The sequence below is a fragment of the Rhinoraja longicauda genome, chromosome 9 (genome assembly GCF_053455715.1).
Source record: "Rhinoraja longicauda isolate Sanriku21f chromosome 9, sRhiLon1.1, whole genome shotgun sequence".
Lineage (NCBI taxonomy): Eukaryota > Metazoa > Chordata > Chondrichthyes > Rajiformes > Arhynchobatidae > Rhinoraja > Rhinoraja longicauda.
This window is the reverse complement of record NC_135961.1, coordinates 54,241,535-54,266,208: the sequence shown is the minus strand read 5'-3', so window position 1 is coordinate 54,266,208 and position 24,674 is coordinate 54,241,535. Positions and strand designations below refer to the sequence as shown.

The 24,674-nt window shown below is 48.8% G+C and overlaps 1 protein-coding gene across 3 annotated transcripts; it reads left to right on the top strand.

The window, feature by feature from the left end:
* The first annotated feature begins 820 nt into the window (after positions 1-820).
* On the top strand, positions 821-23,944 carry LOC144596758 (stathmin-4-like). 3 transcript variants are annotated; one of them, XM_078405519.1, is made up of 6 exons: positions 821-959; positions 7,142-7,221; positions 8,698-8,793; positions 11,085-11,290; positions 11,779-11,970; positions 15,028-23,944. In XM_078405519.1, exons 2-6 carry the CDS (start codon positions 7,209-7,211, stop codon positions 15,052-15,054), a joined length of 534 nt encoding a protein of 177 aa, XP_078261645.1. In that variant the 5' UTR covers positions 821-959; positions 7,142-7,208; the 3' UTR covers positions 15,055-23,944. The 3 variants fall into 3 exon arrangements, with proteins under 3 accessions (XP_078261645.1, XP_078261642.1, XP_078261644.1); XM_078405516.1 differs by having other exon boundaries at positions 15,023-23,944; XM_078405518.1 differs by lacking the exon at positions 821-959 and adding an exon at positions 1,050-1,123 and having other exon boundaries at positions 15,023-23,944.
* The last annotated feature ends 730 nt before the right edge of the window (positions 23,945-24,674 follow it).

Below are 24,674 nucleotides of genomic sequence, written 5' to 3'. Positions count from 1 at the left end.
GCCATTCGGCCCTTTGAGCCAGCACCGCCATTCAATGTGATCATGGCTGATCATTCTCAATCAGTACCCCGTTCCTGCCTTCTCCCCATACCCCCTGACTCCGCTATCCTTAAGAGCTCTATCCAGCTCTCTCTTGAATGTATTCAGAGAATTGGCCTCCACTGCCTTCTGAGGCAGGGAATTCCACAGATTCACAACTCTCTGACTGAAAAGGTTTTTCCTCATCTCTGTTCTAAATGGCCTACCCCTTATTCTTAAACTGTGGCCCCTGGTTCTGGACTCCCCCAACATTGGGAACATGTTTCCTGCCTTTAACGTGTCCAACCCCTTAATAATCTTATACGTTTCGATAAGATCCCCCCTCATCCTTCTAAATTCCAGTGTATACAAACCTAGTCGCTCCAGTCTTTCAACATATGACAGTCCCGGGACCCTGGCACTGCAAGGCAGCACCTATACCGCTGCGCCACTGTGCTGCAGTTGTACTTGGTTGCACGTTTAGTCTAGACATTGTGGGCTAAAGGGTCTTTCCTGTACTGTACTGAGACTGACTCCCAGCAGTTCAGCAGGACTGCAGACCTGTTACACTATTATCCTGACAACATCTCTCCACTATCCCGCTGGTAACTGGAACGAGTGGAGTTAGTTCTTCTAGATGGGGACCTATGCCATGGAGATGTGGCTTCCAGCCCACCACTGTTGCTCAACACCCCCACCCACTGCTTACCGTGGTTCTGAAGCTGCGGCCCGGGGTGCGGGCAAGAAGAGCTCGGTCTCAGAGAGGGTTAACTCCATCAGGTCCAGGCTTTGATGCCTCCCGCCTATCGGAGCTGACTGTGGCTTGGTCCAATCAGGCGGTGTGGCTGTGATGTAATGAGCCGGAGACAGGGAGCTGGTCCGGAGGCAGGGAGCTGGTCCAGACACATCACTCTCTGCTTCTCTGGAGACCGGCAGCTGCGGTAAGTGGGAGCAGGGCAAAAGGCAGGCGATTGACTCTGACTGATGATTTGCCGGCGTTTTGTAGTGAAATGCAAACAGCTGCTATCTTTGCAATTGCAAGGGACGTGGGCGACTTCCATTGATAATATAGTTCGATCGCTCACGTCATTGTCCACCAGTGCAGGTGTGGTTTTCTTGCATTAGTCCATGCTTTGATTATTTATTTATTTTTGCATGCTTCTGTGGTATTGTTAACATGGGTGGGGTTTTTTTAATGGACGGATTGAGCAAAATGTATTTAAAATTACCAGTCCCTGAAATTTATGCTGGATGGAGTTTCTGGATCATTTGGTTTAATAATGTAATAAAGTGGAATAATGCATGCCACGAGGTGTCTGTGCAGCTGGATGGTGGACTGGACTTTGACGCATTCATTCTTGTGTTGCGTCTGCGGGAAGGTGGGGTATTTGTTTGGCTATCTGTATTAAAAACACACGGTAACTAATCTGTTTTTTTTAAATTGGACTGTGTCTTGCTGTGGAACGGCGGGGGGATAGTGCGTTCCTACGAGGGCGGATGGATGGGGAAAGAGTCTGTGTCTGTGTCCCACACCTTTTGTCAGCTGCCTGAATCGATCGGTGAGCGCTATCCACTGAAGTGGTGGCTCCCACCCCGCCCCCACACCCGCCCCCTGACCGATCTCATCGTAAGGTACAACAGGGTGGATGAGGGAGGGTCTTCCCATCGCCATCGGCCAGGCTACCCAGAAACAGGGGGTCCCAGGGTGCTCAAAACAGAGATGAAATTCCTTCGCAAGGGGATGGGTGTGGAGGGTGAAAGGAGAGGGAAGAGGGGAGGGGGGGGGGTGATGGGGAGGAAGGAGAGGGGGGGAGCAAGGTGGGGAGGGGGTGGGAAGGGGGAAAGATGGGGAGGAAGGAGAGGGTGGGGGAAGAAAGGGTGGGTGGGGAAGGAGGAAAGGTGGGGATGAAGGAGGGGAGAGGGAGGGGGAGAAGGAGGGGGAGAGGGAGGGTGGGGTGGAAGGAGGGGGTGGGGGAGCAAGGGATGGGTGGGGTGGAAGGAGGGGGGGGGAGAGGAAGGGTGGGGAGGAAGGGGGTGGATTGAGGAAGAGAGCCTGGAATTCTCTGTCGAGACCCCAGCGGCTGAATACATTTCAGACAGTGGGTATTAATCGGATAATTAAAGGTGTGGAGGGATGTGGGGCTTGTGCAGGATCGTGGCATCGAGGGAGATCAGCTATCATCTCTCTGAACAAAACGTGTCAGGCATCAGGTTGTGCAGGGGAGTGGACGGGGACTGGCCATTTCCTTTCCCAGATGCTGCCAGAGCCGCTGAGTCCCTCCAGCAGTTTGTTGTTCCAGACTCCGGCATCTGCAGTCTCGTTTGTGTCTTTGGGCGTCGGGAGGGTGTGAGGAGGCGACTGCGGGTTTCTGTTGACAATGTCCCTGTGCTCTCGGCGTGGCGATCGCCGTGCCAGAGGTTCATGGCCGTGCCGCTCCCTGACACCCAGATGCGAGGGACCACCGCTCTGTAATATTGCCAGAGATTCTTCATTCACCCCGGGCCGGGTTAGGGGTGTGGTCATAGGCTGGGCATTGGGGCAATGTGTGTTGTTAGACCGTGCAGAGCTGGGACTTACCGCCTGCCATATCGCTGACAAGTCCAGTCGAGACACTCTGCTGTCTCTGGCTCAGCCACACCCATCACACCCTCTCAGGGTAAGATACAGAGCGAAGCTCCCTCTACACTGTCCCATCACAACCTCTCAGGGTAAGATACAGAGCGAAGCTCCCTCTACACTGTCCCATCACACCCTCTCAGGGTAAGATACAGAGTGAAGCTCCCTCTACACTGTCCCATCACACATTTCTGGGTAAGATACAGAGTGAAGCTCCCTCTACACTGTCCCATCACACACTTCTGGGTTAGACACTGACTGAATCTTTCTCAACACTGCCCCACCACACATTCCCAGGTTTAGATACAGAGTGAAATGCCCGCTACACCCTCCCATCACCCCCTCCCAGGTTTAGACACGGAGTGAACCATCCAGTCACACAATCCCCGGGTAGCATTGTCCTAGGATTAGACACTAAGAGAAGCTCCCTCTACATTGTCCCACCACACTCTCCCAGGACATGGGTCGATGGTTTGCTGACCCAAGCCAGCCATAGGTTGGACACTGAAAACATGTGTCGCTTGTTTATCCCATTGGATGCATTCGAGCAGAAATACACAGCCAGCTTCTTTCCTCCCAATTCTCAACAGCTTGCTGAATGTCTGTCTTTCCATTATTGAAGCCTACCAAGGGGCTTGTGGATCAAGTGAACCTCCTTTGCAGATTGTTTCATGTGGATCTTGAACTGCACTGAGCGTCATTCAGTAGCCTGAGGGCCTTTCTCAGGGTAGACTGAGAAGCCCTTCCCAATGACTGCTCAGCACGGCAACTAACACACTCTGCTACTAATTCAGCCTCTGTATCGCATTCCTGTGCCATAGATTCAGAGAATCCTGCAGCACAGAAATGGGCTCTTCGGCCCATCATGTCCTTACTAACCATTAGGTGCCCATCCATGTAAATCCCATTTTGCAGCACTTGGTCCATAGTCTTTAATGCCTTAGCAATTCAAGCACTCATCGAGATGCTCCTCTACCACCCCTCAGGCATTGCATTCCAGATTCCAACCACAATCTAGTCCTTGCCTCGGGATTTAGATGCCTTATTTATGGGGTAAGCCAGTTATAGACCCATACACCACAGAAACAGGTCCATTGGCCCAACTCATCCATGACCATCAAGATGCCCCATCTAAACCAGTGCCATTTGTCCTTGTTTGGTCCATATCCCTCTAAACCTTTCCAATCCATGTACCTATCCAAATGTCTTTAAAATGTTGTTATTGTACCTGCCTCAACGACTTCATCTAACAGGTTGTTTCACATATCAACTACCATCTGAATGGAACAGTTACCCCTCGGGTTCCTCTCAAATGTTTGCTCTCTCTTAAACCTATGCCCTCTAGTTCTTGATTCCCCAAAGCTGGGGAAAAAAAGGCTCTACATTCATCCTACCTATTCCCCTCAGGATTTTATACACCTGTATAAGATCACACCTTGGCCTCCTACACTCCAAGGAATAAAGTCTTCCCATCTTCCCAAATGACCAATATATCATCCTGTAACCCAAGATAATCTGCATTCTCATCAATACCACCAACTTTGCTGTCGTCTGCAAATTTACTGTTCACGCCTTCTGCATTCACAATACGAATTGCTCATGTATTGACACAGCAATGATCCCAGTGTATAAGAAAATAACTGCAGATGCTGGTACAAATCGATTTATTCACAAAAAGCTGGAGTAACTCAGCAGGTCAGGCAGCATCTCGGGAGAGAAGGAATGGGTGACGTTTCGGGTCGAGACCTTTCTTCAGTCTGAAGAAGGGTCTCGACCCGAAACGTCACCCATTCCTTCTCTCCCGAGATACTGCCTGACTTGCTGAGTTACTCCAGCTTTTTGTGAATAAATGATCCCAGTGTTGTTCCCTGCAGTGCACCACAGGTCATGGATGCCCATTGATGAAAACAACCCTCTACCAGCACTGTGCCCTGGCATTCCCAGCCCCTGAATATCCAATGACTCTTCTGGAAATAATACAATTTACTAAGAGCAATCTCCCACCTTTCCACGAATCTATATATATTTTTCTCTGATGACGTGCTGTTGACCTCGGTGGTGAAAGTCTCACCTCTAGGTATTTATTTCACAAAATGCTGGAGTAACTCAGCAGGTCAGGCAGCATCACAGGAGAGAAGGAATGGATGACCTGCTGAGTTACTCCAGCATTTTGTGAAATAAATACCTTCGATTTGTACCAGCATCTGTAGTTATTTTCTTACAAAGTCTCACCTCTGCACCAAAGATGATTCTGGGAGTAATTCGCTGTGGAAGATCTTTGGTTGAGGCAGGGCTTTGTTGCTGTCTGGGGTTAGGGAAGGGCATGAGGCTGAACTGTGGGATCACACGGGGAAATGTGATCTCATCCCAGGATGACATCATGGCCTCTCCAGCAACACCCCAGGCCAAAGATGGGACTGCAGGGTTCCCCCTAATCCCCATTAGCAAAAGCCATCAATGGCCCATGAAGCTGAGGCCTGGACCAGCAGGATTTGGCCCAGCCCTTCTCGCCCACAGCCTGGTGATGAGATGAGATGAGACAGCAATGTAAAGATCAGGTTCCAGAGTGGAGACTAAGCCTGCATTTCCTCGGTACATTTTGGGAATATGGACCAAGGTGTGAAAGTGGAGACACAAGAAACAATGAACAATCTGCTCAGTGGATCGAGCAGCATCTTTGTGTTGGGGTGGGGAGATGGGGAGAATGATGGTCAACGTTTCTGGTCTAAATCCTGCATCAGAACCACCTTGGAAATGGAGACTGCTTCCATTAAGTGAAGCACTCCAAAGACATACAGATTTATAGGCCAATTGACTGGTATAATTGTAAATTGTCCCTAGTGTGCGTAGGGTAGTGCTACTGTGCAGGATTCGGCGCGGACTAGGTGGGCCGAAGGGCCTGTTTCCGCACTGTTTCTCTAAACTAAACTGAACACTTTGGGAGCCCGAGGAGGTGAGTCGGTAGTAGGGAGTAGTTTGGTGGCTGAGGTTCTCACTGGAGTCAGAGGAATGGGGCCATGGAGGAGTGCTGCAGTTTGGGGAGCCCAGGACAAGGCTAAACCTCCAATCTCCTCCAATGCAGACTGAGGGACAGTCAGGCCACTAATCTACAACTGTACAACAGAGATGGGACTTGACCACATGAACCGGCTATCTGGGGGCAGGAGGAGGCCATTCAGCCCTTCAGACCCACTCCTCATTTGCAGACCTCCGTGAGGTTAAAGTCAACCCTCCCATTTTGAGATGCTGAAAACCCAGACAGGGTTTGTGACAAGAGATTTGGCTGTGCATTCACTGTGCTCTTCCCTCGCTGCACCACTCCCTCCCCCCTCCCTCCCCCCCACACACCACTCCCCCACCCCCTCCCCACTACACTACTCCCCCACGCACCACTCCCCCACCCCCTCCCCTGCCGTGCCACTCCTCCACCCACCCTCCCCCTGCTGCACCACTCCCCCACCCCCTCCCCACTACACTACTCCCCCACGCACCACTCCCCCACCCCCCTCCCCTGCCACTCCCCTCCCCCTGCTGCATCTCTCCCCAACCCCCTCACCCTGCCTCTCCAATCCCCTCCCCATGGCATCATTCCCCCGTCCCAACTGAGCTGGGCTGGCTGGAGCAATGGGTCAGTAACACAATGATCGGAAACGCAGCTGGAACTGCTCACCCATTGCCCCAGCACAGCTGGTGGGTAATGGTCCCAAAACCCACCTTTGCAGAGCTGGAGGTCCCTGGAACCACCTCTGCACAGCTGGAGAGTGGGACCCAAGAACCTATCCCTGCACACCTGAATGGCCAGCTACCCTGGAATGCAACGATTTGTGGATGCAACCCAGACCATCACAAATCCCAACCTCCAATCCATTGACTCCATTTATACCTTGCACTGCCTCGGCAAGGCCAGCAGCATGATCAACGATGAGTCGCACCCTGGCCACTCCTTCTTCTCCCCTCACCCATCAGGCAAAAGGTATAGGTGTGAAAACAGATTCAGGGATAGTTTCTTCCCAGCTGTTATCAGGCAACTGAACCATCCTACCACAACCAGAGAGATGTGCTGAACAACTATCTATCTCATTGGTGACACTCAGACTATCTTTGATTGGACTTTGCTGGCTTTATCTTGCAATTAACATTATTCCCTTATCATGTATCTGTACACTGTGAATGGCTCGATTGAAATCATGTGTATTGTCTTTCCGCTGGCTTGTTAGCACGCAACAAAAGCTTTTCACTGTACTTTGGTTCATGTGCCAATAAACTAAACTGACCTGAACTGATGCATCTAATGCCACTCCATGCTCTGTCTACAGTAAGGGGGTCCCACATATATAATGTATTCTCTGCACAGTAATGGACTGTAATGTGGGGCTGTTAACCTGCTTAATTAACCTGTTCTCTCTGTTGGGTGCCTGCTCCATCTATGTGGGATCCATCCTGGATGTGTCTGGATCTTCTGACTTTGCCACCAGCACTTCACTCCCTCTTCCTTTCCCTCCCCAGGTTGTCACCTGAACCCCATCCTCCGCTGTTCTCCGCTGTGGTTTGAGTGCCATTTACTCCGTTCACCATGTCGCTGTCTGGTACGTATCGTCCTGTTCTCCCAACAAGCTCCCACCTCGGGCTCTGTGCATTGCTTCACCCTGACCTGCACACACCGTCATAGAAGGCTGTGGAGGCCAAGTCATGGGGTATTTTTAAGGCACAGATTGATCAGCAAGGGTGTTGGGGGTTATGGGGAGAAGGCAGGAGAATGGGGTTGAGGGGGGAAACATAGATCAGCCACAATTGAATGGCGGAATAGACTTGATGGGCCGAATGGCCTAATTCTGCTCCTATAACTTATGAACATGAATCTCCCTCTGTTTGTTTCTGGGCCTGGCCATTTGCTGGTCCAGGCAGTGGACAATCCCAAGTCCCTGCTCCCCTTCCAGGCCTATGCCATGCCTGCGTTTCCCTGGCGAAGGAACATGTGGTGTCCATGGGGATTTTAAGGATTCTGTGAACACCGGGCGCTGCGTGACCCGAGTGCATCATGGGTACGGCTGACAATATTGCAATCTGATGATCGATGTTGGCAAACTGCACGCATAGCAGTTTTGATCAATGTGGTATTTTGTATACTGTGAATATGTAATAAAAGCTCCATGTTAAAGAAACAAAACAGGCGCATCTTGAAGATATAGTCCGACTCTTCCAACCACACAAGTTGTATTGTAAAGGACTGTACTTGGAAAAAGTGTTATCCACAGCCCACTCGCCTGGCTGCACTGTAACAGCGTTTTCATATCCACGGAAAAGGACACAAAGTACTCAGCGGATCAGGCAGCATATCGGGAGAACATGTGGAGGTGATGTTTTGGGTCCCTTCCTCAGACTATTGTATCCATGCACCCCTACATCAACTAGCTATACACCTGGACTCACAACTATTTCTCCCCTCTTCCTCCCCTCCTCCTACATTCCTGCGTCTAGTTTCACAATTGGCAACTTCAATCCATTTGTCTCACACCTTCTGTCTTTTCACCTCTGGCCGTTGTCCAAACATTTGCTAATCAAATGGCCCTCCTCATCTGTGTCAGACTATTACTTGCCAGGTTTTGTCTTGCCCCTCCTCTCTTCCAGCTTCTCTCCCCCCCCCCCCCCCCCCCCCCAACCCCACCACACATAATCAGTCTGAAGAACAATCCTGACTCAAAGCATCACCTATCCATGTTCCCCAGAGATGCTGCCTGACCTGCTGAGTTACTTCAGCAAGTTATGTCTTTTGTAAACCAGCATCTGCAGTTCCTTGTTTCTATACTTCTCGAGTCCCAAAAGTACTGTAACATTCACATCAGCTGAATATATGTTAGTGATGTGTAATCTCCTCGGGTGCTAACACGGTACTGCAACTGCATTTATAACATGTTAGTGGTCTTCTGTAACAAAGTCAATAATATAACCAGATGCCCTTGGCTCGGGGATGTAGGAGAGGTTTGCACAGCCTTGGAGTTGTCTCAGGCATGAGGGTGGAGGGTGGGATTGTTCATTTGATCTGATCTTTCCTTCACTTTCAGCCTACAAGAAGAAGCTGAAGGAACTGCCCCTTTTCAACATATTCTGCTCCTGCTTCAACCCTGAACCACACAGTAGAACTCTCTACAAGTTTGACGGTGAGCGGTGGGGACCAGGTTAATCAGCGCCATCACTGGGTGGGAGGCTGGCACTACTCCGGGAACGTTTACAGAGCTGATTCTCACTCGCCAAATGTGGACACTGTGATTTTGAACTTGATGCTTTATACAGAGTAAATATTGCCTCATCAATTAGTCATACCTGTGGAAATAGGCCCTTCGGCACAACTTGCCCATACTGGCCAACATGTCCTTTATACACTCGTCCCACCTGCCTGCATTTGGCCCATATCCCTCTAAACCTGTCCTATCCATGTACCTGTCTAAATGTTTCTTAAACATTGCGATAGTACCTGCCTCAACTACCTCCTCTGGCAGCTCGTTCCATAAACCCACCACCCTCCGTGTGAAAACATTACCCTTCAGGTTCCTATTAAATCTTTCCACCCTTCACCTTAAACCTATGTCCTCTGGTTCTTGATTCCCGACTCTGGGCAAAAGACCCTGTGCGTCCACCCAATCTATTCCTCTCATGTACATCTCTATAAGATTTCACCAAGAAGGGGGAGCAGGGAATTGCAAAGGAACATTAGGAAGACAAGAGGAGAGTGCAGGTGTCAGAGGTTACGGGAAGAAGGCCGGAGAATGGGGTTAGGAGGGAGAGATAGATCAGCCGAGATTGAATGGCGGAGGAGACTTGATGGGCTGAATGGCCTAATTCTACTCCTATTCCTTATGACCTTATGACTATTTAACAAAATCTCTCTTCAATAATTTGAGCTCTCCTTCCAATGAGCTCCGAAAGACCCTCTCCTTTGATTAATTCTACTTCTATCACTTATGACCTATGACCTTATGACATTGGGGTTGAGCACAAAGAACAGTCAAATCAACTTTGGGAAATGAGGAAATATTGAAAGGTTTGGCACCTTGGTGAGGAGATCACCAGAATTGAGATGGCTTTGAGAATGGCAGAGATATGGTCACTCGACCTGGGTCCAGAGATATGGTCACTAGACCTTGGTCCAGGGAAAGAGGTGCGTGTAAGTGACCTTACCACTGCGTAACAGCGTGACCCTTATGTAATAATGCACTCAGAGCAGACACTGCACCTTGGGAAGGATTGTAGAGTCACAGGACCATACAGCACGGAAACGGGACCTTAGGCCCAACTCCTCCTTGCTGACCAAGATGCCCAACTGTGGTAGTCCCATTTGCCGGCATTTGGCCCATATCCCTCTAAACCTTTCCTAACCAACACCCGTCCGAATGTCTTTTAAATATTGTTATTATAACTGCCTCAATCGCTTCCTCTAACAACTCATTCCATTTACTTACCGCCCTCTATGTACAAAGTTTTCCTCTCCGGTTCTTATTAAATGTTTCCCCCCTTAAACCTATGCTCTCTAATTCTTAACTCTCGAATTAGACTTAAAGAAATATGCCCCAGTAATTATATACACCTCTAAGTTTACCCGTTAATCTCCTACGTAGCAAGGAATAAAGTCCTAAGTTGCCCAACCCCTGTATAAGCCAGTCCCTTGATTCCCTGTATCATCCTCGTAAATCTTTTCTGCATTCAATGGCATCTTTCCTATAAAAGGGTGACCAAAATTGAACACCATGTTCCATAGGCGGTTTCAACAATGTCCTGTAACATAATGTCCCAACTTGTATGTCTGATCCCTTTCTGATGAAGACCAGGGGGTGTTACTGGCTTTGGGAATGTTCATCGGTGAGGTTTATAAGACTGAGAAGAACTTATGAAACAGTCAAAGCAGGTTCTTTCAGGAGGAAGATCAGAAGCAAATTAACACAAAGATACTAAGAATATTGAGAACACTCTCCATAACTGCATCTAAAAGTTATTTTGGGTCTGAATTTGAAAGGTATTTGTCGGGACTGCCTTAGTTTGGGTTAGAGATATGGCATGGAAACAGGCCTTTCGGCCTGCTGAATCCATGCCGACCAGTGATCCCCGCACACAAACACTATCCCACGCACACTGGGGACAATTTACCATTTTACCAAACCAATTAGCCTACAGACTTGTACGTCTTGTGGGAGGAAACCGGAGATCCTGGAGAAAACCCACAGGGTCACAGGGAGAACATACAAACTCTGTACAGACAGCACCTGTAGTGAGGATCGAACCTGGATCTCTGACACTGTAAGGCAGCAACTCTACCGCTGTGCCACCTTGCCGCCTCTGCTGTGGCATCTTTGGCAGAAAAGAGGAGGTGCGTTGCACTGTGGAGTAGGATCGAGGGAGCGAATGGCTTCCTGTCCAAGAGTGATGCTGATGACCGAACAAGATCCTTGTGTTGCAGATCCAGCTGACCAGAACTGGTGCTTTATCTCTGACATGGAGGTGAAGGAGCTGAACAAGCGATCATCTGGTCTGTCCTTCGAGGTCATCCTGAAGCCGCCAACCTTTGACGGGGTTCCAGAATTCCACACGGCACTCCCAAAAAAGCGGGACCCATCCCTGGAGGAGATCCAGAAAAAACTGGAGGCAGCTGAGGAAAGGAGGAAGGTAGGATGGCAACAACGTGGAATAGCGGTAACGGGAGATCTGACTGGGTTCTGGGTTACGATGCCTGGAGACTGACTGAGGTGTGTGCTGGGGGAGGGAGGGTAGACACTAGGATACTGACGGGCGTGTGGAGGAGACAGCCAGAGACTGGTAGAGGTCTGGGAGAGACACTGGGAGACTGACCAGTATCTGGGGAAGATGCACGACAGTCTGGCATCTGAGTTCCTCGGGTCTGGATAGACGCGTTTGGGATTCTCTGCTGGGGAGATGGTGAAATGTTCTAGGGAAATGGTCAAACGCTCTTGGGAAATGGTGAAAAGCTCTGGGGAGATGGTCAAACGCTCTGGGGAGATGGTGAAAAGTTCTGGGGAGATGGTTAAAAGCTCTGGGGAGATGGTTAAAAGCTCTGGGGAGATGGTCAAAAGCTCTGGGGAGATGGTCAAACGATCTTTCCCGCTGTTACCACTGCGGGCCTTGTGCTTTTCCAGTGTCAGGAGGCGGAGCTGCTGAAGCATCTGGCTGGGAAAAGGGAACACGAGCGGGAGGTGATCCAGAAGGCCATTGAGGAAAACAACAACTTCATCAGGATGGCCAAGGAGAAGCTGGAGCAGAAGAACGAGATCCAAAAGGAGAACAGAGAGGCCCACCTGGCAGCCATGTTGGAGCGGCTCCAGGAGAAGGTGAGATGTTCTTGTTCCTCGTTCCTGACCATACTTGGGATGGTCATGCCCTTTCCTTTCCCAACTCCACATCACTTCCCTTCTCCAGAAGAACCTGACTGGAAAGCACAGTGGCACAATCGGGAAGTTCCCCGTGCTTGGAGTGGACAAGATCTACTTCCCAGTGGAGAGGGTGGTGTAATGAGGAAGGGCTATGCTAAGGCAAGGTATTCGTGAGTGGCTCGGAGAAAGACTTGTGCTAACCGTAACTGGTCCATGGACCTGCACGGAATGCATTGTGCGTGGGATGGTTGAGTCCTGGCTGCTCCAGGGGATGGTCCATGAAACATCCCAAATGATGGCAATACAGAGATGACTATTAACGAGAAGATAGACACAAAATGCTAGAGTAACTCAGTGGGTCAGGCAGCATTTCTGGAGAAAAGGAATAGGTGATGTTTCAGATCAAGACCCTTCTTCAGACTGAGAGTTGGGGGAGAGGGAATGAAAAGGTACGGAACAAATCAGAGCTGGCCAAGGAGCCCACAATGGTTCATTGTTGGCTGTGGAGGAAGTGATAACAAAGGGGTACGAACAGTGAAACTAGCAGGATGACTAGGACGGGGGAGTGATAGTTAGAGGGAGAATGCAAGAGTTGCTTGAAATAAGAGAAATCAATATTCATACCGCTGGGTGGTAAACTGCCCAAGCAAAATGTGGTGCTGTTCCTCCAATTTGCGTGTAGCCTCACTCTAACAGTGGAGGAGGCCGAGGATAGAAAGGTCCGTGGTAATTCCTACTGACCATTAAACTATGGATGCATTGGTAATGTGGGATACCAGCCTTGTAGATAAGGAATTGAAAATGGATTTGCAGTGACTAAACATGGGAGTGTGTGACAGGACAGCATAGAGGGCGTGTCTAACTCTGTACCATAGGAGTTTGTGATGAGACCATGTAGAGGGAGCTTTACTCTGTGTCTAACCCATGGCCTGAGATTATGCAATGGGACAAGGGTATAGAGGAGGTTTTACTCTGGGTCTAACCCATGGCCTGGGAATACATGACAAGATAGTGTAGAGAGAACATCACTCTGTGCCTAATCTGTACCATGGGAATATGTGATGTGACAATGTAGAGGGGGCTTTACTCTACAACTAACCATGTGCTGGGAGTGTCATCAGGTCATAAGTGATAGGAGTCGAATTAGGCCATTTGGCCCATCAAGTCTACTCCACCATTCAATCATGGCTGATCTATCTCTCCCTCCTCACCCCATTCTCCTGCCACCTCCCCATAACCTCTGTGACTAATCAAGAATCTATCTATCTCTGCTTTATCCACTGACTGCCTCCACAGCCTTCTGTGGCAAAGAATTTCACAGATTCACTAAACTCTGACCAAAGATACTAGAGGAACAAGATAGACCACTCGACCCTAAAAACTGTAGTATATCAAGACGCCATTTTAGTAGGCAGAAACTTGCAGCAACATTTAAAATGAAAAATAACAGAAATCTGTGAATTGATAGATTAGATATATTCTGCATTTTAATGGTATATATTCGCACATACTGTTCCCCAAAACACTGATTACACTGCGAGAGGCATAACGAACGGCGGGTTTTGCCTACTAGAATGGCTCCTTTGCGTACTACACTTCAGTATAGGCGATTTCAACTTAATGGTCCATCTTGTTCCTCTAGTATCTTTGCCTCTGACTAAAGAAATTTCTCCTCAACTTTTTCCTAAAAGAACGTCCTTTAATTCTGAGGCTATGACCTCTAGTCCTAGACTCTCCCACTAGTGGAAACATCCTCATCCACATCCACTCTATCCAAGCCTTCCTCTGCAGTATTCTGTAGGTTTCAATGAGGTCCCCCCCTCATTCTTCTAAACTCCACCGAGTACAGGCCCAGTGCCGTCAAACGATCGGTAGGATCAGTAGGTGGATGGGAGCTTCACTCTGTGCCCAGTGAGTGTGTGATGGAATAGTACAGAAGGAGCTTCACTCTGTCCAACCTGTGACTTGGGAGTGTGTGATGTGAGGGGGGGAGGCTTTATTCGTTGTCTAACCTGGGTATATGTGATAGGACAGAGTGGACAGAGCTTCACTCTGTGGCTAACCCTTGGGATAGGACAGTGTAGAGGGAACTTCTCTCTGGGTCTAACCCTGGAACTATGTGATGGGACAGTGCAGAGGGAGCTTCAGTCCGTGTCCAACCTGTGCCGTTTAAAAATATATATTTTTATTATTATTATTTTTTTAAATTTACAAATACTTTATTCCAAATCGAAAACAAACATACAAAGTAGTAACGCGATCTAATCAAAAGCTGCCTGTATTGGCAGTTTACAAACAAAAAAAAGATCAAATTAAAATTCCGCCAACTTTGTCAATAATACATTCAACCTCCCGCGGCGACCAGCGTTCACGGAAAGCGTCCCCGTGGACACGGCGTGTTCCCTCTCCAGGGACACAGACGTGAGCCCGGAAGAGGGGCAGGAAGCCGACCCTTGTGCGGCCATCGACTATCCGCTGCCTGGACCTGCCAACGTGTGCCGTGGGAGTTTGTGATGGGATGGGGCGGAGGGAACTTTTCTCTATGTCCAACTCTGGATATATGTGTTGGGACGGGGTGGAGGGAGCTTCAATCTGTGCCCAGGGAGTGTGTGATGGGACAGTGTGGAGGGAGCTACACTGGGTCTAACCCTGCCATTATGTGACAGGATGGTGCAGAGGATGCTTTACTTTGTAATTAACTCCTGCCCTGGGGGTGAGTGATAGGACAGGCTTGAGGGAGCTGCACTGTGTCTAACACTAGGTTTGTGTGACGGGACAGGCTGGAGGGAGCTGCACTGTGTCTAACCCTGGGTTTAGGTGATGGGACAAGTTGGAGGGAGCTTCACTGTGTCTAACCCTGGGTTTAGGTGATGGGACAGGGGAGAGGGAGCTTCATTCTGTGCCTAACACAAGGTTTATGTGATGGGACAGGTTAGCATGAGCTTCATTCTGTGTTCAATCTGCACTAGGTGATGAACAACACTTCTAATAGCTGGTTATTTTATTCCAGGACAGGCGTTCAGAGGAGGTCCGAAAAAATAAACGTCTGAGAGCCATCGCTGAGCGATAGAGGATCCTGGATTCGGGGTGACTCCAGTCTAAGCTTCTCATCGAGGGTTTATTTGTAAATATTTATTCCGAACAATGTAGGCAGCCACTTAGAGGGGGAAAAGACAGTGATTCTCAGCTTGGGGGCATGTAAACAAACGTAAACTCAATTCCTTGTGCACAGTTCAGCTGTTGCTTGGTCGTGGCCTGTTCTGGTCCAGCCCTGGTCAGGCTCAATCCAGTCCTGGCCCACTCTGGTCTAGTATTGGCCCTGCTCTGTCCTATTGCAGGCCTGGTATGACCCAGTCCATCCTGTTTTGTCTCCCTCTAGCCTGGCCTGTCTGGTCCAGCATGCCCTGATCTCTTATCTGTGATCATCGCTGCAGTAAGGATTGAAACCCTTTTTTTTACATTAATTCCTACAACGTTTCCCCATTTTAAATGGAATTCCCAGCTGTGGAAAGCACAAACCTGCCCCACGTTCAGTGCTGTGTGTGTCGAGGGGTTGTCCCTGTCTGAGGTGGCTCTCCCATATCCTCAGCACCCTCCCTTCCCACGTACGACCATCTTCCACCACCCCCCACCCATAACCCTCATCAGATTTGATTTAACCCTTTGCTCTCAAGGTGGTGATAGTTTAAAGGCAAAACCTCTGTCCCGCACTATCCTCCATGGACTGAATAAGCGGCCCTTCACTCTGCACCATTCCCAGTCCCAGAGCATCCCCTCCTGAGTTTCCCCAAGTCCAGACCGCTCTTTCCGAAACAGGATAGACAGCCAGGAAACATGAACCAGATCGGGAACACTCCTGGAAAGTTAGACACAAAGTGCTGGAGTAACTCAGCGGGCCAGGCAGCATCTCTGGAGAAAAAGGATGGGTGATATTTCAGGTCGGAACGCGTCTTCAGTCTGAAGAAGGGTTCTGACCAGAAATATCACCTGGTCCTTTTTCTCCAGAGATGCCCCCTGACCTGCTGAGTTACTCTAGCACTTTGTGTCTATCTTCGGTGTAAACCAGCATCTGCTGTTCCTTTCTACACTCCTGGAGTGTCCCTGCCTCTCTCTCCGCAGAGGCTGCTCGTGTTTTCCCGCAGAGGCTTGCTGAGTGTTTTCATCTGTAATGGAAAACCAGTCGGACTGCGGATGCTGCGATCTGAAACGGAAATGGAAATGCTGGAAGAACTCAGTCAGTCAGGCAGCATCTGTGGAAAGAGAAAACGGTCAATGTTTCGGGCCGAGGTCCTTCCTCAGATTTGAAAGAGGGAGGAATTGGTCTTCAATGCCGAGCTGGTGAGGGGAGGCGGGGAGCAGTGGGTACAGCTGGAGATTAGTTAGATCAGGTGATAAGGAACATGATCACTGACACTCGTCTTTCCCCATTATTATGCCCGTCTCTTTCTCACCCAGTTTCTAAACTTCTATACTTAACATACTGAAAAAAACCTCTTTGGATTCTCCTCAATCCTCCTTGTCAAAGCTATCTGTCAAACCTGAAACATCACCCATTCCTTCTAACCAGAGATGCTGCCTGTCCCGCTGACTTACTCCAGCTTTTTGTGTCTATCCCCTTTTCGCCCTCCTGATTTCATTAAGTATACTCCAGCCTCCATGGATACACTTGATCCCAGCTGCCTGCACTTGATCCAAGCTGCCTGCACTTGATCCATGCTTCCTCCTTTCTTCTGGCCTGAGCCTCAATATCTCTTGTCATTCAGGGTCCCATTCTGTTGCCAGCCTTGTCCCTCGGTCTAATGGCATCACACAGGCCTTGAATTCTCACTGTTAAAAGTCACCCACTTGCAAGACATCCCCTTGTCCTCAAACAATCTACTCCAATCAATTTTTGCAAACTCTTTCAAAATTTGTGTCAAAATTTGCCTTGCCCAATTTAGAATTTTAAACTGTGGGCAAGTTCTGTTCTCTTCCATGACTATATTAAAACTAAGACAATAGACAATAGACAATAGGTGCAGGAGTAGGCCATTCAGCCCTTCGAGCCAGCACCGCCATTCAATGCGATCATGGCTGATCACTCTCAATCAGTACCCCGTTCCTGCCTTCTCCCCATACCCCCTCACTCCGCTATCCTTAAGAGCTCTATCCAGCTCTCTCTTGAAAGCATCCAACGAACTGGCCTCCACTGCCTTCTGAGGCAGAGAATTCCACACCTTCACCACTCTCTGACTGAAAAAGTTTTTCCTCATCTCCGTTCTAAATGGCCTACCCCTTATTCTTAAACTGTGGCCCCTTGTTCTGGACTCCCCCAACATTGGGAACATGTTTCCTGCCTCTAATGTGTCCAATCCCCTAATTATCTTATATGTTTCAATAAGATCCCCCCTCATCCTTCTAAATTCCAGTCTATACAAGCCTAATTGCTCCAGCCTTTCAACATACGACAGTCCCGCCATCCCGGGAATCAACCTAGTGAACCTACGCTGCACGCCCTCAATAGCAAGAATATCCTTCCTCAAATTTGGAGACCAAAACTGCACACAGTACTCCAGGTGCGGTCTCACCAGGGCCCGGTACAACTGTAGAAGGACCTCTTTGCTCCTATACTCAACTCCTCTTGTTACGAAGGCCAACATTCCATTGGCTTTCTTCACTGCCTGCTGTACCTGCATGCTTCCTTTCAGTGACTGATGCACTAGGATCTCGTTGAACATCCCCTCTTCCTAACTTGACACCATTCAGATAATAATCTGCCTTTCTATTCTTACTTCCAAAGTGAATAACCTCACACTTATCTACATTAAACTGCATCTGCCATGTATCCGCCCACTCACACAACCTGTCCAAGTCACCCTGCAGCCTTATTGCATCTTCCTCACAATTCACACTACCCCCCATCTTAGTATCATCTGCAAATTTGCTAATGGTACTTTTAATCCCTTCATCTAAGTCATTAATGTATATCGTAAATAGCTGGGGTCCCAGCACCGAACCTTGCGGTACCCCACTGGTCACTACCTGCCATTCCAAAAGGGACCCATTTATCCCCACTCTTTGCTTTCTGTCTGTCAACCAATTTTCTATCCATGTCAGTACCCTACCCCCAATACCATGTGCTCTAATTTTGCCCACTAATCTCCTATGTGGGACCTTGTCGAAGGCTTTCTGAAAGTCGAGGTACACCACATCCACTGACTCTCCCCTGTCAATTTTCCTAGTTACATCCTCAAAAAATTCCAGTAGATTTGTCAAGCATGATTTCCCCTTCGTAAATCCATGCTGACTCGGAATGATCCTGTTACTGCTATCCAAATGCTCAGCAATTTCGTCTTTTATAATTGACTCCAGCATCTTCCCCACCACTGATGTCAGACTAACTGGTCTATAATTACCCGTTTTCTCTCTCCCTCCTTTCTTAAAAAGTGGGATAACATTTGCTATCCTCCAATCCACAGGAACTGATCCTGAATCTATAGAACATTGAAAAATGATCTCCAATGCTTCCACTATTTCTAGAGCCACCTCCTTAAGTACCCTGGGATGCAGACTATCAGGCCCTGGGGATTTATCAGCCTTCAGTCCCATCAGTCTACCCAAAACCATTTCCTGCCTAATGTGGATTTCCTTCAGTTCCTCTATCACCCTAGGTTCTCCGGCCCCTAGAACATTTGGGAGATTGTGTGTATCCTCCTCAGTAAACACAGATCCAAAGTAATGGTTTAACTCGTCTGCCATTTCTTTGTTCCCCATAATAAATTCCCCTGCTTCTGTCTTCAAGGGACCCACATTTGCCTTGACTATTTTTTTCCTCTTCACGTACCTAAAAAAACTTTTGCTATCCTCCTTTATATTATTGGCTAGTTTACCCTCGTACCTCATCTTTTCTCCCCGTATTGCCTTTTTAATTAACTTTTGTTGCTCTTTAAAAGAGTCCCAATCCTCTGTCTTCCCACTCATCTTTGCTATGTTATACTTCCTCTCCTTAATTTTTATGCTGTCCTTGACTTCCCTCGTCAGCCACAGGTGTCTCTTACTCCCCTTAGAGTCTTTCCGCCTCTTTGGGATAAATTGATCCTGCAACCTCTGCATTATTCCCAGGAATACCTGCCATTGCTGTTCTACCGTCTTCCCTGCTAGGGCCTCCTTCCAGTCAATTTTGGCCAGCTCTTGCCTCATGCCTCTGTAATCCCCTTTGCTATACTGTAATACCGACACTTCCGATTTTCCCTTCTGCCTTTCCATTTGCAGAGTAAAACTTATCATGTTGTGATCACTGCCTCCTAATGGCTCTTTTACCTCTAGTCCCCTTATCAGATCAGGATCATTACACAACACTAAATCCAGAATTGCCTTCTCCCTGGTAGGCTCCAGTACAAGCTGTTCTAAGAATCCATCTCAAAGGCACTCTACAAACTCTCTTTCCTGGGGTCCATTTCCAACCTGATTTTCCCAGTCTACCTGCATGTTGAAATCTCCCATAACCACCGTAGCATTACATTTGTGACACGCCAATTTTATCTCCTGATTCAACTTGCACCCTATGTCGAGGCTACTGTTTGAGGGCCTATAGATAACTCCCATTAGGGTCTTTTTACCCTTACAATTCCTCATTTCTATCCATACTATCCATAAGGTATCACAAAATGCTGGAGTAACTCAGCAGGTCAGGCAGCATCTAGGAGAGAAGGAATGGGTGACATTTCGGGTCGAGACCCTTCTTCAGACTCTGGTCTGAAGAAGGGTCTCGACCCGAAACATGGCACTATGGCAATCCATGATGAATTCAAGAGAGAGTTAGATATGACTCTTAGGGCTAACGGAATCAAGGCATATGGGGAGAAAGCAGGAACAAGATACAAATAATTTATTAGCCAAGTATGTTAACGTACAAGAAATTTGATTTGCCATACAGTCATACCAAAAAGCAGCAAGACACACAACTACAAAAATTAGCATAAACATCCATCACAACGCACTGCGATGGAAGGCAATAAAGTGTTATCTTCTTCCCTCCCGCGGACGGGGCAGCCGAACCATTTGCAGTCGGGGCGATCGAAGCTCCCGCAGCTGGCGATCGAAGCTCCCACGTCGGGGCGATCGAAGCTTCTGCATCAGGGCGGTCGAAGCTCCTGCGGCTTGGAGCTCCCGAAGTCAGTCCCTAACCAAGGGACCACGAGCTCCACGATGTTAAATCTGCAGGCTCCCGCAGGTGGAGCTCCCGAAGTTGATCCCCAACAAGAGGCCGCCAGCTCCTCGATGTTAGGCCCCAGCGCGGACGAAGATATGATATGGAACAAAATCGGGCTACTGATTTTGGATGATCAGCCATGATCATATTGAATGGCGGTGCTGGCTCGAAGGGCCAAATTGCCTACTTCTGCACCTATTTTCTATGTTTCTATCCCATCTATATTAGGAAAGGTAAACTCCTTGAGGAAGGGCCCTGACCCTAAATGAGGTCTGTAAATTTCCCTCCACAGATCCAGCCTGGCCCGCTGAGTTCCTCCAGCAGTTTATTTTTGTACACTATGACAACCCTATTATTCTTTTAGCTCTCCACAATCTCACTGCATATTTTTCCTTCTAATTCCGCTGACTATTTAGGGGCCTACAGTGCAATGTAGAGGTGATAATCTCCTTGTTTCTCAGTTCCACCCATAAGGCCCACATTACAATTACACATGTTAGTCACATTCTCACTCTCATGCCCACATATACATGCTCACAAGCACACGTGCACTCACATACACACACTCTAGCGTGCGTGCCCTAACATTCGCACACACACTTTCGCACACACACAGCCAAAGACACACAGTCTCAGACATACACACAGAGACTCTGACTAAGACATAGACACACAAACTCAGGGTAAGATTCAGACACACAGACTCTGACTAAGACACACACACACACAGAGATCCTGACTAAGACACACACACACACACAAGCAGACACTTGGACTCAGACTAACACACACAAACACAGACTGAGACACACACACACAGACTGACACACACAAACACAGACTGAGACACACATTCCAATGAGGGTTTGGGACTGGGACAAAAAAGCTACTGGTGTGAGGGACAAATGTTCCCCAGAGAATAATTCTTTAATGGTTTCTAGGTATCACAAGACATCAAAAACCAAAAGTGTTTATTTGTCATATGCACCCGATATGAACCAGAACAACGAAGTTCTTACTACTACCACTTTACAGGCATATTAGATGCAATTACAACAATAAATATACAATAAATTATCCGTTATTTGAAGTAAACCAGGCCATGATAGTGAAAAAACCCATCCATGTAGAATAACGTTAGGAGTGCAAAGCCCAAAGAGGCTGAGTGTTGAGGTAGGGTGGTTAGGAGTGCAAAGCCCAAAGAGGCTGAGTGTTGAGGTAGGGTGGTTAGGAGTGCAAAGCCCAAAGAGGCTGAGTGTTGAGGTAGGGTGGTTAGGATTGTGCAGGGTAGTTCAAGACCTTGATGATTGATGGGAAGAAGCTGTTCTTGAACCTGGATGTCATGGGATCTCGGGCGCCTGTATCTTCTTCCATATGGTGGTACTGAGAGCGTGGCCAGGGTGATGTTGGTCTTTGATATTAGCTGCCTTCTTGAGGCAGTGCTTCCTGTAAATCCCTTTGATGGTGAAGTGGTCAGCACCCATGGTGGACCAGGCAATATCCACCACCCTCTGCAGCCTCCTTCGTTCTTGAGCATTCGAATTTCTGAATCGTGTCGTGATGCAACCAGTCAGTATGCTGTCTGCTGTAAACTCGTTGAAGATTGCTAGAATATTCACTGACGTGTTGAATCTCCCTAAACCTCTGACAAAGTCGGACATTGGTGAGCTTTCGTTTGTGATTTATATCAATGTGCTGGACCCAGGACAGATTATCAGAGATGCACACCCTGGCATCAGAAGCTGTTAACACCCTTCACCGTCATCCTGCAAATGAAGACAGGTTCATGGGCCCTTGGCTTTCCCTTCCTGAAGTTAATAATCGGTTGCTTGCCTTGCTAACGTTGAGAGCAAAGTGTTGTTCTGGCACCACTCGAGTGGATTGTCGATCTCCCTCCTGTATTCTGAGTCATCGTTATCTGCTATTTGTCTGTGACTGTGGTGTCGTCAGTGAATTTAGATGTGGCATGGGAATTGTGCCTGGCTATACATTCGTGGGTTTAGAGAGATTAGAGCAGGGGACTGAGCACGCAGTCCCGAGTTGCCCCAGTGCTAATGGTCAGTGAGCTGGAGTTTCGTAGCCAATCCATACTGAATGTGAAGGATCCATTTGCATTGGGAGGAGCAGAGGGCCAGTTCTCTGAATTTGATGATGGGGCTGGCCAAGATGATGGTGTTGAACGCCAAGCTGTCGTCAATGAACAACTGCTTGATGTACGCGTTGCTGTTGTCCAAGTGATCTGGAGAGTGCAGAGCGAGCAATATTGATACCACTGTCGTCCTGTTGTGGAGGGAGGCGCGTTGAATGGGTCCAGGCCACTAATGAGGAGGAGTTGATCCCATCGTAACCAACCTCTCGAAGTACTTCATCACAACGGCCGTGGGTGTCAGTGATTCCTAGTCGTTGAGGCATGCCATCTTGCTCTTGGACACCGCCATGATGGATAAACTTTGAAGTAGGTTGTGACCTTGGACCATCAAATTGAGATGTTGAAGATGTACGTGAAATCTCCAGCCAGTTTGTTCGCACTTGTTCCTTGCTCGGCACAAATTTGGGACAATTGAACTTTCGGGTTTTTTGGGGTTGTCAATGTTTTACTTGCCATGTGACGCACACTTACGCACAAATATACACAATTAACAGCCACTCTTGAGAGAAGCGCTTCAAAGGTACGCCACTCTTTCAGTATTGCTCCTGCCGTAGCGTTGCATTCCCTCAGTAATGCCCCTCTCACAGTGCGGCACTCCCTCACTGCCCCTCTGACGATGTGGCACTCCCTCAGTACCGCCCCTCCCACATTGTCGCACTTCCTCAATGCCCCTCTTACAGTGCGGCCCTCACTCAGTACCGCCCCTCCCACAGTGCGGCACTCCCTCATTACTGCCCCTCCGAAAGTGCAGCACTCCCTCACTGCCCCTCTGACGATGTGGCACTCCCTCAGTACCGCCCCTCCCACATTGTCGCACTCCCTCAATGCCCCTCTTACAGTGCGGCCCTCACTCAGTACCGCCCCTCCCACAGTGCGGCACTCCCTCATTACTGCCCCTCCGAAAGTGCAGCACTCCCTCACTGTCCCTCTGACAGTGTGGCGCTCCCTCAGTACTGCCCCTCCCACAGTGCAGCATTTCCTCAGTACTGCCCCTCCCACAGTGCGGCACTCACTCAGTACTGCCCTGCCCACAGTGCGGCACTCCCTCAGTACTGCACCTCCCACAGAGCAGTACTCCCTAAGTACTGCCCCTTCCACAGTGCGGCACTCCCTCAGTACTGCACCTCCCACAGAGCAGTACTCCCTAAGTACTGCCCCTCCCACAGTGCGGTGCTCCCTCAGTACTGCCCCTCCCACAGTGCGGTGCTCCCTCAGTACTGCCCCTCCCACAGTGCGGTGCTCCCTCAGTACTGCTCCTCCCTCAGTACTGCCTCTGCCACAGTGCGGCATTCCCTCAGTACTGCCCCTCCCACAGAGCAGTACTCCCTCAGTACTGCCTCTCCCACAGTGCTTCACTCCCTCACCAATCCTCTGACAGTGCGGCACTCCCTTGCTGCCTCTTTGACAGAGTGGCACACCCTCTGCACTGCCCCTCCCACAGTGCGGCACTCCCTCAGTTCTGCCCCTCTGGCATACAGCACTGGTAAAAGAGGCTTTACAAACCAGCGATCAGTGTGTTCATGTAAGTGCTCACTCTCCACCTTATGCCTGTGCAAATCTGTTGATTCATCTCAATAAAAGTATTGTCTGGTGACCTGACCTCTGGCTCTCCACTGTGTCTCGAGAACACACTGACTGCTGCCCTCTTTGTCTGGTGTTACTGGCCAGCAATGGGGAGCTCCACGGCTTGGAGGTCTGGTCTCCCGGTCAGGGAGGGTGGTGGAGGCTATGGGAATCTGGAGCGTTATCGAAGAGTAAATTGAGGAATCAGGTCTTGAAATCACTTGGTAAGTGAGGACACATCAAGTCATACAGTGTGGAAACAGGCCCTTCGGCCCAACACACCCACACTGACCAACATTAAGTCAACCGCCAAGTTTATTGTCAAGTTTATTGTCAAATGCATAAGTGCAGTGAGATGCAGGTACAGTGAAAATCTTGCTTGCAGCAGCATAATGGGCACATAGACTCAGACAATGCACTCAAACACAAATTATATGTAAGTACCACAAGTCAGTGAAAATAAATAAAATGTGTAAAAATGCAACATATTAGGGCGAACCACAATTAGAAGAAAATTAATTAGGTCAGAGTGAATCAGTGCCTTTTAGGATTAGTTTGTAAATCCTGTGATAGGGCGTGGGGGGGTCATGGGAAATGGGCAGGAAGGGGAGTGGGCTCTCCAGGGAAGGGTCATCTCATGATGGTGCACATCAATGGGGATTTAGGTTAGAGATACAGCATGGAAACAGGCGCTTCGGCCCACTGAATCCACGCCGCGCATCGATCAGCTGTTCACACTAGTTCTGGGGGCGATTTACA